At 34.5% G+C, this 18,640-nt stretch overlaps 1 protein-coding gene across 2 annotated transcripts in view; it reads right to left on the reverse strand.

Annotated features, from left to right (window-relative positions):
- LOC136829516 (tetratricopeptide repeat protein 39B-like) overlaps nt 1-18,640 on the reverse strand; it is a 177,265-nt gene that overhangs the window by 16,635 nt on the left and 141,990 nt on the right. For both annotated transcript variants that reach the window (XM_067088312.1, XM_067088311.1), the window contains exon 3: nt 9,408-9,512. In XM_067088312.1, coding sequence (XP_066944413.1) covers nt 9,408-9,512 — 105 coding nt within the window. The remainder of the gene's footprint in view (nt 1-9,407; nt 9,513-18,640) is intronic.

Here is an 18,640-nt window from a genome sequence, read left to right on the forward strand (position 1 = left end):
AAAAATCGATTGCGAAGAAGAAACCTGAGCGCATTTTTTACTTGTTTAAATAGGAAACAAACATTGAAGACCGTCTAGGATTTCAAATAACATGTGTGCAAATTATTCAATATTGATATATATTCTGGCGTGCGAGAGGGTTTTCGCAAGAGATGTGGCTCAATAGTAATAATTTAGTTTACAGGTTATATAAAACTCTTGAATGCTAGCAAAACAATCATTGCTTATATATATATATATATATATATATATATATATATATATATATATATATATATATATATATATATATATATAAAATTAAATTAAGCCTGTATCTACATTCAAAAATTAGTTTTCCGTTATATATTTTAGATATATAAACCTTTAATTATATTTTACAATATAATTTACATAATAAAGAACAACAATGGTACCGTATAATAATAATAATAAAAATAATAAAATAATAATAATAATAATAATAATAATAATAATAATAATAATAAATAATAATAATAATAATGTGTTACATATGAGTATATATTACATGTATGTAATATATATATATATATATATATATATATATATATATATATATATATATATATATATATATATATATATATATATATATATATGTATTTTTACATAATGTATATTTTACATACATAAAAGGTCCGTACACTGCATGCCACTCTTAAAAACACGTGCAAACTTTATACGCTAGAAATACCGAAGAAATCCGTTATATAACAGAGCAAATGACAAAGAATTACAATCACTCACGATTCCATTGTCGACACACACAACTGGAACAATTAAAAAAAAAAACACCAAACTGACTTTCAGTGCAGCGGTGCTTAGTCATGCAAAAACTATCCATTACTGGAAAATGAATACAATGAAAATATTATGTAAATAGAATGTCATAATTTTGTATTTTTTAAAACACATATTATAAATACAAAATTATGACTTTGTTTTTTTAAATAAATATTATGTAAACAGAATGTCACAATTTTGTACTTTCTAATTTTTTTAAGGAGATAAATGAGGCTATTGCTTGGTGTTACCAATGAGAGAGAGAGAGAGAGAGAGAGAGAGAGAGAGAGAGAGAGAGAGAGAGAGAGAGAGAAGAGAGAGAGAGAGAGCTAATCACCTGGAACCTCATACCACAACGCTGAGAGAGAGAGAGAGAGAGAGAGAGAGAGAGAGAGAGAGAGAGAGAGAGAGAGAGAGAGCTAATCACCTGGAACCTCATACCACAACGCTGAAAGAGAGAAGAGAGAGAGAGAGAGAGAGAGAGAGAGAGAGAGAGAGAGAGAGAGAGAGAGAGAGAGCGCTAATCACCTGGAACCTCATACCACAACGCTGAAAGAGAGAGAGAGAGAGCTAATCACCTGGAACCTCATACCACAACGCTGAAAGAGAGAGAGAGAGAGAGAGAGAGAGAGAGAGAGAGAGAGAGAGAGAGAGAGAGAGAGAGAGAGAGCTAATCACCTGGAACCTCATACCACAACAAAAGAGAGAGAGAGAGAGAGAGAGAGAGAGAGAGAGAGAGAGAGAGAGAGAGCTAATCACCTGGAACTTCATACCACAACGCTGAAAGAGAGAGAGAGAGAGAGAGAGAGAGAGAGAGAGAGAGAGAGAGAGAGAGAGAGAGAGAGAGAGAGTATTTCAAAGGAATGTTGAAACTGAAGGATCAGCCTGTTCTGAGTTGGCCCAGCATGTAGTGATACTGGGAGAATCTGGATAGGAGACTATGGCGTATCATACTGAAGTTTTCGTAAGCTGGAGAATCGACCCGTTGCTGGTGAAGATTCTATGGCATTACACGAAGCAGCTGTGAAGATACAGAAGCAATTCTTTTTATCTACAACACAGAGCAACGAAGGGAATCATTTGGAATCCCACAAATGAAATAAATTATTTTGGACCAAAGGCCAAGCGCTGGGACCAAGGTTATTCAGCGCTGAAACGGAAATTTGAGAGTAAAAAGATTTTAAAGGTGCAACAGGAGGAAAATCTCGCAGTTGCATCATGAAAAAATTGTTAGGAGAGGGTAGAGGAAAGTAAGATGGAAGAAAGAGTATGAACGGAGGTAGGGGTCGAAGGGACGCTGCACAGACACTTAAGTATTGCCGTCAGTGCATAAAAAATGCACCAAGAATCTTTTGACCAATCTGCTCAGGAAAAAATCCCATGCAATCCATCAAGTGTGATGACAATCCAATCAGCAGATGTGGTGACATTTCTGAACATCTTCGGTTACTGTAAAGGTAATTCTTACACCAGACGAAACTGCAGTTCATTCACCCACCGTGCTCGTATCATGTGGCAATTCCATTGTAAAAATCAAGATTCTCTCTCTCTCTCTCTCTCTCTCTCTCTCTCTCAACAGCAAGGCGTTAAGGCGTTCGTCCAGTCACTGGATGATCTAGCTACGAAGTGATGGGTTGCGAAAATCGCTCGAAGGTTCTCTCTCTCTCTCTCTCTCTCTCTCTCTCTCTCTCTCTCTCTCTCTCTCTCTCTCTCTCTCTAATTTTACACTAGACTTCACCCATTACGAAATAGCAATAAGTGAAATCCTCTAAGCACTGTGTATTCAATTCAACAAATATAATGGCATCGTCTTATTCTGATCTATGAAAATTAGGCTATAAAGCCACGCACTGGGGCACTTTCAACCATTCAGCTGTAAGAGCGTAAAAAGAGGGAGTTGGAGTGGTTGGACAGCAAAATAAGACAGTAATAGACTAAAAAGTGGTTGCAACTAATGACAGAACGGACGCAGCAACAACCCACCTTTAGTAATGCCTACAGTACACCACATGAAGTGCACTGATGGCAACACCCCCTTACTAAGAATCCATTTGATGGACTCAAAGCATTGATCCATCTTCCCAAAAACAGGAAGAAATATTTATGCAATACTGTCGTCCATCTTACCACTCCAGAACGCATGCAGCTAAGTGCCCCGTCTCACATCGATGATTGATCTAACGGCATTCCTAAGATTATTCAGCCGAATTTAGAAATGTATCAACCTCTTCACTACAGTATAACCAGCGTAAGGCGCGCAAACACTAGCGGACACTGAACCAGCTAAGTACCCCATCCCAGATCGATGATTGATCTAACGGCATTCCTAAGATTATCCAGCTAAATTTGGAAATTTATATCTACCCTTCATTGCAATATAATCAGCGTAAGCGCGCAAACACTAGCGGGGACTGAAGCTTACGCAATGGGCCAAGTTGCATGCTTGGTATCAAACACGGAAAGACACGTCAGATCATCATATTTTCGTAAATTTTTCTCATCAATAAAAGAATGATTAAACTATAGATTTCAGGCGTTATGTATTTAGATCTACTGGCCGCGTTTTACCAGATATTATTATTATTATTATTATTAGTAGTAGTAGTAGTAGTAGTAGTAGTAGTAGTAGTAGTAGTAGTAGATTTCAGGTGATATATATTTAGAATCTACTGGTCACCTTTTTCCATATATTATTATTATTATTATTATTATTATTATTATTATTATTATTATTATTATTATTATTATTATTATTATTATTCAGAACATGAACCCTATTCATATGGAACAAACCCACAGGGGCCACCGACTTGAAATTCAAGCTTGCAAAGCATAAGTTGTTCATTTGAAAGCAGTAACAGATGGCAATAGGTAATACAGAAAGAAGAGATTGGTTATTAGAAATGAAAAGAAAAATAATTATCAAATTATTAAATAAACCGATAAAAATGTGAGTAAATTATCAAAATACACGGGGAATGGCTTTAGGATAGTAATGCAAATTGCATCTTCGCTTGAACTTCGAAGTTCCAATTGCACGACATCCTCGGGGAGACTGTTCCACAGTCCAACGGTGTGGGGAATAAAGGACCTCTGGAACAGACAAGTTCGACAGCGAGGCACATTTACTCTATACTGGTGTTGCTGTTCAGCAAATCTGATCACCCTCGGCAGGAAAAGAGAATCAGGGATCAATTGTGAATGGCCTCTTTAACTCCTCGATTTCACCACACTTTGGAAACACTCCTCACTACCAAGCCTAGTCCCAAATGAAGAAAGAACAAAAAATATTCTGACCCTTGGGCGAGATTCGAACTCGCGTCCAGGGTATCAGAACGAGGTCAAGTTAAATACCTGAACACGAAGAGAGGTAGATGGTGTCGAATTAATTCTTAGAACTGTGAATTTAACAAGACCGTTTTAACTTGTAATTCAACAGGCTAAAACTGAAAAAGTATTAAATTTTGGAAGTAAACCCATACAAGCTTCATGTGTACGGTTTTATGAAGAGTTACAAGTCCCTTGAAAAAGGTTCCAAAAATTCTCTGAATTTGGAAGCTCATTTGACTAAGTGCGGTAGATTTTTCATTCTGAACAAAAGAAATGGACCTGAGGATCTCGCCCCCACCCCTTCACCAACCCTCCCCCCCAGGCACCCCTTTCTCTCCCCCTAATCTGATGGGCGTATAAATTAAACAATAGCCCAGGAGACGCGTGTCAGCAGAGAGGACGATTTTTCCTTTATGCGTTGTTTACGGATCTCTCTCTCTCTCTCTCTCTCTCTCTCTCTCTCTCTCTCTCTCTCTCTGAGGAAATTCTTGAGGCAGGAAGCAGGAACAAAAGTAAACCAAACACGGTATCTCTCTCTCTCTCTCTCTCTCTCTCTCTCTCTCTCTCTCTCTCTCTCTCTCTGAGGAACTCTTATGGCAGGAAGCAGGAACAAAAGCAAACCAAACCCTCGCTCCTTCTCTCTCTCTCTCTCTCTCTCTCTCTCTCTCTCTCTCTCTCTCTCTCTCTCTCTCTCCTTCCTATGCCATATCTAGAAGCACAAATTACCCGACAAATGTGCCTCATCTTAAACCCAAGAGAATTAAGCAGTTCGTTTAGACTCTTGATATATAAACCAATAAAACGAAAATAAAGCAGCATTTGTATCCTAAACCTGATGACAATAAAAGTTTTGTTAAACATAGCCATACAGAAGTAAGCAGTTCGTTTAGATCCTAGGCTCCTTAGCACATAAACCAATAAAACGAAAATAAAGCAGCATCTGTAACCTCAAATCTGGTGTTAGAAAGTTAAACCTAACGGCAGAATAAAAATTTTATTAAACCTTGCCCTACAGAACTAAGCAATTCGTTACTTTAGACACTTAGTACATAAACCAATAAAACGAAAATAAAGCAGCATTTTATATCCTCAAATCTGGTGTAGAAGGTTAAAAACTGGTGACACAATAAAAGTTTTATTAAGATTGCCATACAGAACTAAGCAATTCGTTTAGACTTTAGACCCTTAGAACATAAACCAACAAAACGAAAATAAAGCAGCATTTGTATCCTCAAATCTGGTGTAGAAAGTTAAAACCTGGCGACAGAATGAGAGAGGAAAAATGTTCTGCTAAGCTTTCGACATAAAAGCAAAGTAAGACGCGAACAGCCTCATCCAATTAGGCAAAAAATGAGACTCTCGGGCCTACGTCTGGATCCTCTCAGGTCTCAGGGATGGGATGTTTTCGCCACTCGTAATAAGGGTGGGGAGGTCTCTCTCTCTCTCTCTCTCTCTCTCTCTCTCTCTCTCTCTCTCTCTCTCTCTCTCTCTCCTGGAAATTCCTATACCAGGAATATAAAACAAGCTCTCTCTCTCTCTCTCTCTCTCTCTCTCTCTCTCTCTAAGCCCTTCTTTGGCTGAGTCGGTTGAGCTTCGGACTGTCACTCGATGGGCCGGAGTTCAATTCCCCCGCCCGGCTGATGAGGAGTTAGAGGAATTTATTTCTGGTGATAGAAATTCATTTCTCGCTATAATGTGGTTCGGATTCCACAATAAGCAGTATGTCCCGTTGCTAAGTAACCAATTGGTTCTTAGCCACGTAAAATAAGTCTAATCCTTCGGGCCAGCCCTAGGAGAGCTGTTAATCAGCTCAGTGGTCTGGTAAAACTAAACTATACTTAACTTCTCTCTCTCTCTCTCTCTCTCTCTCTCTCTCTCTCTCTCTCTGGAAATTCCTATAGCAGGAGCAAATATAAAACAGAAAAGCTCTCTCTCTCTCTCTCTCTCTCTCTCTCTAAACTAAACAAGCTATATCTCTTTTCCCCCCACAGATTACTTAAAGAGATTAAAAATAAAATGTAATTAAGGTATGTTCACGACATGCACGGTGTCATCACATGTAAGCTTCTCTCTCTCTCTCTCTCTCTCTCTCTCTCTCTCTCTCTCTCTCTCTCTCTCTCTCTCTCTCTCTGTGTGTGTGTGTGTGTAAAAATTCCTATAGCAGGAATTAGTTAGAGATTAAAAACATAATATAATTACATTCACGACATGCAGAGTGTCATTATGTAAGTCCTCTCTCTCTCTCTCTCTCTCTCTCTCTCTCTCTCTCTCTCTCTCTCTCTCTCTCTCTCTCTCTCTCTCTCTCTCTCTCTCTCAGCAAATGGACATGCAAACAGGGGATTCAGTTTCACAGGCGTTGGCTCTCCTTCATGTAGATTCCACGTATTGGAGTTGGTGAAACTAAATTTACAATAATATAAAAAAAAATTTTTTTCCAAATCATATTAGAGAAAACAACGAGGTTTAATAATAATAATACTGTAATAATAATCTATACTTTATTATTATTGTTATTATTAGATTAGGATACCCATTTATCATCCTTGTGCTTCTTCATTCCTATGACCATTCATACCCATTGGTTCATAAGGGATGATTATTAATGCATTACACACACACATCTATATACAATGTATGTATATGTATATATATATATACACTATATATATACATTACACAAAAGCATACATATAATATGTATATATATATGTATATACGTATGTATATATATGTGTGTGTGTATGTGTGTGTATTTAGTTGTATTCTTCTCAATCACGAAGATAAAATATCTCGATCTACTCAACAATGAAAAAGAAGGAGAAACCAGAGGAAAAAGGAAATAGAGTTCTTAATTTGTCCCAACAGTTTCGCCTTCCATCAGGCCTCTTCCGGGGAACTTCATTGACAAATCAGTTTAAGAAAAAACATATACCGGACATATGTTTACATTTGACTTCAAGACTTACATAAAACATAAACAAGTACTGTAAAAATGGTTAACGGTGTTTACAACTGTTACAGTATAATATAAAATATGAACATAAATATATGTATGTGTGTGTGTGTGTGTGTGTGTGTGTACAATATATATGTAAAAGTTACTTTTCACTTATTTAAACTGATGTCGTTTTAGGGCTGAGTAGTTTATCACATTATAGTAAAATAATACCAAAACTAAGCAAATTATACTACACTCAAATTAAAATTTACCTAAACTAAGTGACTTCTAGTAAACTCAAATAAAAATTTACCTAAATTAAGTGAATTATATTAAACTCAAAGTAAAATTTAAGCGAATGAAGATCATTTCACTCAACTCAAAATGCAATTCAACTTCAATTCACGTAATTGCCACTGTGCAACCAAGCAGCTGGCGGAATTCATGTGACCAATTACAAAAGGTAACACCGTAACCTGGATCTTTTTAATAGCTGTTTAAAATGACGATAATATATTTTGATACACTACTTTCAATCTGCCTTTACAAGGCACTTTATGGGCGCGTTGGTTTTAGCTGATATATCAGACCAACAAACAGACGAAGGAAATCGCGAGTAAACAAACGAAAAACTTATAAAACATCTCATTTTTAACAAATATACATTACGTAAACATCAAGGCCAACGTCAAACCCCCAAGGACGTCATGTGACGAATTGCTACGACCCTTAAGCTTCGATAATCACTGACAAATGCGAAAGCACTGAAAAGGAAGACGTGGTCACAGCCGACTGATTCTCCTGACAAAAGCATTCCGTCTGCATCCAAGCATTGCGCTTGACATTGAGCAAACGAAATTTCTTACAAAACTGCAAATTCGAGATTCCTTTTAGTGGAAAAGTAATTTTGTTTTTAATGGGGCACTCAGATGATTACTCATATTTCTATCATTCTAAAGTATAATCATCCACACACACACAATACATATATATATATATATATATATATATATATATATATATATATATATATATATATATATATAATATATATATGACATTTTTTTTATCACACCGTGATTTATATACGATCATGAAGCTACAAATATCGCTTAATATCAAATCCACGCTACCTCGGGAATATCCCCGATGGGGAATTATCACCGAAGGGAATTTATGATATATATATATATATATATATATATATATATATATATATATATATATATATATAATTCACATGGATAATATATATAAATTCATGGATAATTACTTATACTTTCTATAATTCAAAAGTATAATCATCCATATATATATATATATATATATATATATATATATATATATATATATATATATATATATATATATATATATATATATATATATATATAATTCACATGGATAATATACCTTCGGATGATTACTTATACTTTCTATAATTCATCAAAGTACAATTATCCATACATACATATATATACTGTATAGTACATATATATATAATTCACATGGACAATATACCATTCGGGTGATTACTTATACTTTCTGTAATTCAAAAGTATAATCATTAGTATATATAATTCATATCGCTAACATACCATTTACGTGATTACTTATATAATTTATATAATTCATAAGTTTAAACATCCATATATAAAAATACATATGTATAACATACCATTCAGATGATTACTAATACTTTGCATAATTCAAAAGTATAATTATTCCCATACATAATTCATAAGTATAGTGAGAGTAAGGAGGGATCACCGTAGACCATATAAAGTATAGTGAGGCACAATTAGATATGTAATAAGCAGAACAAATGATAAAAATTAGGGTATTATTAATTAATTCAGATTCAGTGTAATGCTGACAAAACACGCAACAATCACAGAGAGAGAGAGAGAGAGAGAGAGAGAGAGAGAGAGAGAGAAAAATATCCTCTAATAAAAATACATGAAAATCAACAGTAGTAACGGCGATATACAGTGCTAAGAGAAGAGACAGTAGAGAGAGAGAGAATAATGAACAATGAGAGAGAGAGAGAGAGAGAGAGAGAGAGAGAGAGAGAGAGAGAGGATCCTCTAATATTGTACAGACCTGAAAATCAACAATAGTAACGGCAACATACAGTACTCGAAAGTATAAACAATAAACTAATAATTATGAGAGAGAGAGAGAGAGAGAGAGAGAGAGAGAGAGAGAGAATTATGAATCAATTGACAAAGAAACCTGAAAATCAACATAAACAACGGCAACATACAGTACTCAGAAGAGAGAGAGAGAGAGAGAGAGAGAGAGAGAGAGAGAGAACAAACCCAGATGATCTTACCATGGCCTCATGAGATTCCTGGCCTCTTCAAAGCGATTGTTGAAGAAGTAGCTACAAGCCAACTTGGCCTCGTCCATAGCAGTGGACAGATCCATCTCGCAGACACTGAAAGAGAAGGAAATTTAAGTGTAAATAAGTAAGTATAAATAAGTCGTTGCTACTTAACATTCACTTATAAAAAGTTCTTAAGGAAATAAGAATCTACGTCAGTCCCTAGATATCGTTATCTTTGGCCTCAACTAAAACGAGATTTTGTTGTGTTTAAAATTCATACTGACAAGAACCTCAACAATTCAAGCCCAGATGCAGTGCATTACTACCCTAAAACAATTCACCATGTAATTTTAATCATTTATTTACATTTTTATGCATTAAATTATAAATTTATCAATCTATATATTTTATCTAATATGTAATCACTTCTTTCGTTATTTATTTTTATCTGTAACTTCTTTCAAATGAACACCATATCCTTTGGAAGCTTGAATTTCAAGTCAATGGAGTCTTTGGTGGGCTTGTTCCATATGAACAGACGTTTATCTTGTGGATAATAATAATAATAATAATAATAATAATAATAATAATAATAATAATAATAATAATAATAATAATAATAATAATAATATGAAGAAGAAGAAGAAGAAGAAGAAGAAGAAGAAGAAGAAGAAGAAGAAGAAGAAGAAGAAGAAGAAGAAGAAGAAGAAATTGAACAGGGGTTTATCTTGTGAATAATAATAATAATAATAATAATAATAATAATAATAATAATAATAATAATAATAGGAGGAAGAAGAAGATGATTAAATGGAGAGACATAAACGAAAACCCGATGCTGTCTTGGGATGACCTGAGCGCACCTGAACTCAAGTAACGCTTCCCTTGCTTTGAAATGCGTGCTTTGTCAAATCACAAAAGACTGCTTTATCTGCATATCTTTTTCTTTGTCTTCCTCAATGTGTTGGATGACAGAATTCTCAAAGCGTGACGCCTTTGTTACTTATGACCATGAAACATCAAGGTAAATTTTATGCAATTTTATGCAACTGCAAATTCATGACCTACATAAAAGTGGGACAAATAATAATAATAATAATAATAATAATAATAATAATAATAATAATAATAATAATAATAATAATAATAATAATAATAATAATAATAATGATAATAATAATAACAACAACAGGTACTGCCAGCAACCAACAATAAGAGAAACAAAGGCAAAATATCAACGGAGGTTTATGGAACTACAGATAATCTTATGACTTACAAAAAAGTGGCACAAAGATTAATAATAATAATAATAATAATAATAATAATAATAATAATAATAATAATAATAATAATAATAATAATAATAACAAGCACTTCCGACAACCAATAGGAAGAGAAAGAAAGGTACAATATCTCTTTAAAATACAAAACGCATGTATAGGATAGAGAACAATTTAAAACACCATTACCTTCAAATATCTTAAACCAGGTTTCCATTCCAAAAGAAAAATTTAGAAGATAAAAGGAATTTAAAATAGAATTTTAAACAACGTTACCTACATGCACCTTAAACCAGATTTTCATTCCAAATAAAAAAACTGAAAAATAAATAGAATTTAAAATGCCATTACCTACATGTACCTTAAACCAGGTTTCCATTCCAAGTAAAAAAAAAAAAATAAATAAAAGGAAATTAAAATACCATTACCTACATGTACCTTAAACCAGCTTTCATTCCACATAAAAGAATAAAAAATTTAAAACAGAATTTAAAACACCATTACCTACATGTACCTTAAACCAGCTTTCATTCCAAATAAAAGAATAAAAAATTTAAAACAGAATTAAAACAACATTACTTACATGTACCTTAAACCAGTTTTCATTCCAAATTAAAGAATAAAAAATTTAAAAGAGAATTAAAACACCATTACCTACAAGTACCTTAAACCAGCTTTCATTTCACATAAAAGAATAAAAAATTTAAAACAGAATTAAAACACCAAATAAAAATATGGAAAAATAACCAGAATGTAAAACAGAATTTTAAACACCATTACCTAAATGTACCTTAAACCAGCTTTCATTCCAAATTAAAGAAGGAAAAATTTAAAACAATTTAAGCAAAAACTTAAAAACACCACAACCCACGTGTACCTTAGATCTCCTTTTCCATTCCATATCAAGAAAAACAAAATATAAGTGTATTTTAAACCACTTTTTCCATTCCTAATAAAAAAACTGAAAATAAAGTTTGTCTCAGAAAAAAAGACAAAAAAAAAAAAAAAAACAAATAAACCTTTTACCAGCCTTCGCAAGTCTCCTAAACGCAGGTATGCCATGAATACAAAGTGAGACTGAGCCTTTTGCTGGGAACTTGGTGGGAAAAGGCAGATGTTGCTATCTATGTAATTTACTGATAAGGGACAATAAAATAAAGTCTTTTTTTTCTCGCCCGTAAAGGCTTTCAAAGGAGGTTTGATTTTATGGCCTGATATTGATGTTGGAGGGGGAGGGTGGCTGAGGGTGGGAGGTAGGGGAAGAGAGGGGGCGATGGAGAGCTTTATAAATTATGAGGGCGTTCATGGAAGTATGGAAGGATGACATACATACATACATACATACATACATACATACATACATACATACATACATACGTACATGCACGTACATCTATACATAAATACTTGTTTGCAGATATAACAAATATACACATTAAAACTCTCTCTCTCTCTCTCTCTCTCTCTCTCTCTCTCTCTCTCTCTCTCTCTCTCTCTCTCTCTCTCTACCGTGGGAGGGAGGGAGAGCTTTATAAATTATGAAGGAGTTCATGGAAGTGAGGATGGATGACACATACATACATACATACGTACATACAAATATATCTGTACATAAATACTTGTTTGCAGATATACACATTAAAACTCTCTCTCTCTCTCTCTCTCTCTCTCTCTCTCTCTCTCTCTCTCTCTCTCTCATACACACATACGTACATACACGAATATCCATACATAAATACTTGTTTGCAGATGCAGATATACACAGTGAAACTCTCTCTCTCTCTCTCTCTCTCTCTCTCTCTCTCTCTCTCTCTCTCTCTCTCTCTTGCATTCCAGCACCATACAAAAGGGTGACATGTGGAAAGAATGAGAAGATAAATAAAATCGTAAAAATGGCGTTGCCTGTTCCTATAAAAAAAAAACTCTCTAACATATAGGACGATGGAACTAACATTTACCAGAACATCTTATTTCTTCTTAAAATAATAATAGATCGTCAAAACCGTATTATGTCTATATTAAATACAAAGTTAAATGTAAGGAAACGCATATCGCAATCATCGCATGGTCATCGTAGGGCTTATGACAAATCCAGTAAGACAATTACGATATGACAGCAATATACGATATGACAGAAATCTACGATATGACAGAAATCTACAATATGACAGGAATCTACGATATGACAGGAATCTAAGATATGACAAAAATCTACGACATGACAGGAATCTACGATATGACAGCAGTATACGGACATGACAGAAATCTACGACATGACAGAAATCTACGATATGACAGGAATCTACGATATGACAGAAATCTACGATATACAGCTATCTATAAGTCAGTATCGTCATATATCTTCTACAATGTAGAGCAATCTGCCTCCACTGCATTCGTAACTGATATCAAGTTCTACATTCACACACGCACACACACACAAACAGGAAAGAAAAAACAACCTTTTACCCAAAAAAAAGACCCATTTACACAAATAGATACAGAAAAAACACACTTTTAACAATAAAAAGACGCATTCTCGTCATTGAGATCCGAGCCTTGCATTGTCTTGAATCAACCCCTCTAAAAAATAAAAAAATAAAAAAATTATATTCTCACGTGTCTCAATTTTCAACTTCCCAAGTGTACCATTAAACCTCGACTATCTACGATACAGAAAAGCATCGTCATATCCGGTTTCCTTTGTTCTTAAAAGCGGATTGAGTGAGTGTGTGAACAGAGTTATGTATACACTGTATGAACAAAGTTATATATAGTGAAAGTAAGGACCAGTTATGTGTAGTAAAAGTATGGATACAGTTATTTGTAGCAAGGGAATGGACACAGTTATGTATTATAGTGAATATATGGCTAAAGTTATGTATGGTGAATGTATGAACAAAGTTGTCTGGTTAATTTGTGAACGAAGTTATGTATAGTGAATGTATGAACAAAGTTATGTATAGTGAATGTAAGAACAAAGTTATGTATAGTGAATTAATGGACAAAGTTATGTAGAGTGAATTTATGAACAAAGTTATGTAGCGTGAATTTATGAACAAAGTTATGTATAGAGAATGTATGCAAAAGGTTATGTATGGTGAGTGTATGAACAAAGTTATGTATGGAAGAGGTTATGTATGATGAATGTATGAACAAAATTATGTACAGAGAATGAATAAACAGTTATGAAGAGTGAATTTAAGAACAAAGTTATGTATAGTAAATATAAGGAAAAGATTATGTATGGTGAATGTATGAACAAGGCTATGTATAGTAATGTATGGACACAGATACGTATAGTGAATGTACAGACAAAGTTATGTACAGTATAGTGAAGGTATGGACAAAGTTATGTACAGTGACTGTATGGACACAGTTACGTATAGTGAATGTATGAATATAATTACGTATAGTGAATGTATGGACACAAATTATGTATAGTGAATGTATGCACACAGTTAAGTACAGTGAATGTATGGACACAATTACGTATAGTGAATGTATGGACACAATTACGTAAAGTGAATGTATGAACACAATTACGTAAAGTGAATGTATGAAACGTAAAGTGAATGTATGGACACAATTACGTATAGTGAATGTATGAACAAAGTTAGGTACATACTGCATTAACAAACTTATGTATAATGAATTAATTAAGTACAGTATAGTGAATGTATGAAAAAATTTATGAACGGTGAATGTTTGAACAAAGTTATGTATATACTGTATGAATGAACTCAACAATGGACCGTAAGGCCATTCACTTCAACTGAATATAAAAAAAGTTACAAAATGTATAAACATTAATAAGTATCAAGAAACGAATGTTGTATGTAAATAAAGTCTTCCATTCATGCAGTTATGCACGAGCGTATTTTAGCAAACAAGCCGCTGAAACATGTTTGAGCTGCACTGTTGGAGAGAGAGAGAGAGAGAGAGAGAGAGAGAGAGAGAGAGAGAGAGAGAGAGAGAGAGAGAGAATTTGGGAAATCAAGTTTTAGTGGGAAACTGATGAAGACAGAGAGAGAGAGAGAGAGAGAGAGAGAGAGAGAGAGAGAGTTTCCTGAGAAAGAGGTCAGATTTTAGCGGGAAACTGATGAAGCAAACTGGAGAGAGAGAGACGCAATGGTAATGCGTGTGCGTAGGTGCGTGCGTGCGTGCATTACAGGAATCCTTGGGGGTAATGTACGTGCGTAATGGCTATGTATCCAGAGTACTTGCTATGATAGGCATCAGTGCTCCTCCTACATTTAAGAAATGAATTTCATCTATCATGGATAAAATTTGTGCTTTTTGCGCGCGTGCAATCGTTTTCAAATGATTTAAAATTGCCCAGAAAGTATCTAGGATTAATCAGTTGATATTTGGGATTTATAAGACATTAAAATATCACATAAATATGGAATTAATGCACAGATGTGACAGACACAAAAGGGAAGATCCAGGGCCAAGAATTTTTAACTGTTCACATAATTCCGCCATTTTTTGGGATTAATATAATAAAAAATATATTAATATATTAAAAAAATATATTAATATATTAAAAAGTACTACAGACAAGGAATTAATGAACAGAAATGAAACAAGAAAAATGTAGGACTTAGATTCAAGGCTTTTTAACTTTTTACATAATACGATCAATTGTGTAACTGCTTGTAAGCAGTGCTTTCATAAACACCGACCTCCTTCATGCAAGGTGAATATTAAGTGAAGGAAAGACATGCATTCAGTTTTAACAAACATTATCAAACATCCTCCAACATAAAGTTCAATTTAGGATGTTGGCATAGGATGTGGAGGAAGGGACCTTTTTTCATGCAACCTCAGAGTAGAAAAAATCTCAAAAAAAGAACCTCAAAGTTGACAAAAACCCCAAAGAAAGAACCTCAAGGTTGACAAAACCTCATTCCACGGGATAGGATGTGGAGGAAGGGACCTTTTTCATGCAACCCACAACAAGACAGAGATTGAGAACCTCAGAGTTGACAAAAACCTCGACAGAAAGAACCTCCAAGTTGACTAAACCTCATTCCATAAAAACCACAACAAGGATTCTCCTTGAGTACTCACTGTTTCCGCAAGAGGGAGTTCATCCTGTTCCTCAACGCCTCTCGGAACATTTTTGGCTAATTTTTGGTTGTCAACTGTACCCAATCGAAACAAACCAATTGGAATCTTAAATCTTAACCAATTTTTATTTTTTATATTACTTCCAGGGATTAATTTTGAGTCCACATCAGTTATGGGTTGATTATCACATCACAGCCGATGACATAGTTTTTGCTTTTCTTTTTTCATTTAATATTTCCCCATAATTCACCGTAATCTGCAAGTCATTACACTAAGCCGTTCTGTAATCGACAAATATAATTGGTCTTGTTTAGTTACAATGGTTTCGTTCAGTATTAGTAAAAATAATATACACCTGGCAGAAAACGGTCATTGACCTTTGAATTAGTTTCCTAAGAAAATAATTTCTTGGCCCAAAAAAGATATTCATATCTTTTTTTAAATAAAACATTCTGATATTATTTTACACCACACCACACAAGAATAATGAATTTCAACATTCTTCTCTCTCTCTCTCTCTCTCTCTCTCTCTCTCTCTCTCTCTCTCTCTCTCTCTCTCTCTCTCTCTCTCCAGAAGACTGAATTGCGAAAATTAAAACATTCGCATGCAAAACAATTTGAGCCTCAGTTTTCCTCAAAACTGCAGATCGTGATTTCGTGTCGATAGAACCAATAGACTCAGCCCCCCCAACCCACTCCAACCCCTCCCAGACCCATTTTCTTTCATCGATCAGCGTTGGTGATAATAATAATAATAATAATAATAATAATAATAATAATAATAATACTTCTTCTTCTTCTTCTTCTATAGACAAAAGAATCGTCTTTTCAGTCTAAGATAGCCTGATGGTCACTTTGAAGAGGGAAACACAATTGGAGCTATATTCATAGCTATATGAATTAGATTTTTTTAGGGAATGAAGTGAAATTTACGACTACAGAAGATAAATTTTAAAAATTTTAATTTTAACTAAATGTTTTTCTTGGATTATAATACTGTACTATATAAACGTAATAACAAGCCACAGGATGCAAAATACCTCAATGGGAACTGGGACGCTGACAGCAAATATGACCACCGAATTTGGTCTTTAAACTTCATATACATCATAACCTACAGACATTATTGTTCCTTTCATTACTCAGTGCTAGCTAAAACTACAAAGTTCCTTTCATTACTCAGCGTAAGTTTCCGACAACATTCTTCGCCAGAATCCAGCCACGGCCAGCCACAACCAAGGTCCTTCAAATACTATACTCTGAGAAAGACCCTGGCCACAACAACGACAAAGAAACCAGCGAACGTCAAACGACGTGCAGAAAGCCAGCACACAATGCACCAGCTCACGGACTCAAGCGAACAGTAGAGGAATCGAAAACCTTACGCTGTTTTTTCACGGGATCACTTCGTAAAATAATTATTTTTTTCGGCTTGCTTAACGCGCAGAGCAAGCTGGTCTGACGCGGGACTTCTAGAGAAAAGATTATTCAGGAAATGAAATTCAGAATTAGAAGGGAATATGGATATTGGAGTTAAATACAGAGACGATGGAGTGAAATGAAGATTAGCTCTCTCTTTGCTACTGCCTGATCACGACGCAGCTGAAGAAATATGTGGGAATGAACCAACCAGAATCTCTCTTCAAATTATCAGATATTCCTTTCCCACTTTCTTTAAATTGTCTGCTTGGACTCATATCGGACGACTGATTTTTCTTTTTGGGGGGAGGGGCCGTTTATCTGTTGGCCTTCAGCTCAGCTCTGCTGAATTCTAACCTTGAAAAGACAGTCTGACAAAAAGCAAAAACTAACAAATAATCTTTCTCAAGGTGATCCATCTGCCGTGCAGAATCACCTACAGACAGACAGACAGACAGACAGACGGAGAAGCAAAAACAGTCGCCTCTGTTCTTGCAAATTGCCACAAGGGCCGACGAAGCTGATACCACCGAGCGAATGTGGAGCAAATATACTTTGGACATATTTACAAAGCTAATATACAACGGCCACACAAGCGCATTTACTAGCTAAATTAAACACCACAATACAATACTTTTCTTTAACAAAAACTGTTCTTTGTATTTGTATGCGGATAATACGCAAGCCAGTACGAGCTTTTGTACTTCGGCACTTAAGAAGATCTAAAAGCCAAAAATAACTTGAAAGCGGCTTATACCTGCGGGAGCCGAGTTCAAATTTCATTTCCCGTAAATATATATAAAAATGGTTCAGAATATATTCTGTACAACTTCCTTTGGCATTGTTAAATAAAGATAAAGGGCCATGCATACACACAAACATACATTCAAAAATACATACATACATACATCATAAATACATTATATATAAATACTGTATATTTATTTATATGTATATATAGTGTATATATATATGTGTGTATATATACATATATATATATATAATTACTGATGTGTATTAGTTCGAGAAACCTCAACTATTTTTAGTTCTGTTCACATTCCCTAGACAGAATGTGTATTCTTGTCATTGAGAAAGATAAAACATAGCAGATAATATATATATATGTATGTATGTATGTATGTATATATGTATGTATATATATATATATATATATATATATATATATATTATCTGCTATGTTTATGTGCTATGCACACACACACATAGCCTATATACATATGTGTGCGCATATGTATATAAAAATGTATATAACGAGCGTGTCAATTTATATAAATGCACAGTATATCTATCTGCTGTTTTATTTATGCTTTATTTGTTATATAAATGTGTGTGTGTGTGTGTGTGTGTGTGTGTGTGTGTGTGTGTGTGTGTGTGTGTGTGTGTGTGCTCGCGCGTTTCTAACAGTTTTAAACTGCATGTACGACACATAGCAAGACTAATTGG

The sequence above is a fragment of the Macrobrachium rosenbergii genome, chromosome 44 (assembly GCF_040412425.1).
Source record: "Macrobrachium rosenbergii isolate ZJJX-2024 chromosome 44, ASM4041242v1, whole genome shotgun sequence".
Classification (NCBI taxonomy): Eukaryota; Metazoa; Arthropoda; class Malacostraca; order Decapoda; family Palaemonidae; genus Macrobrachium; species Macrobrachium rosenbergii.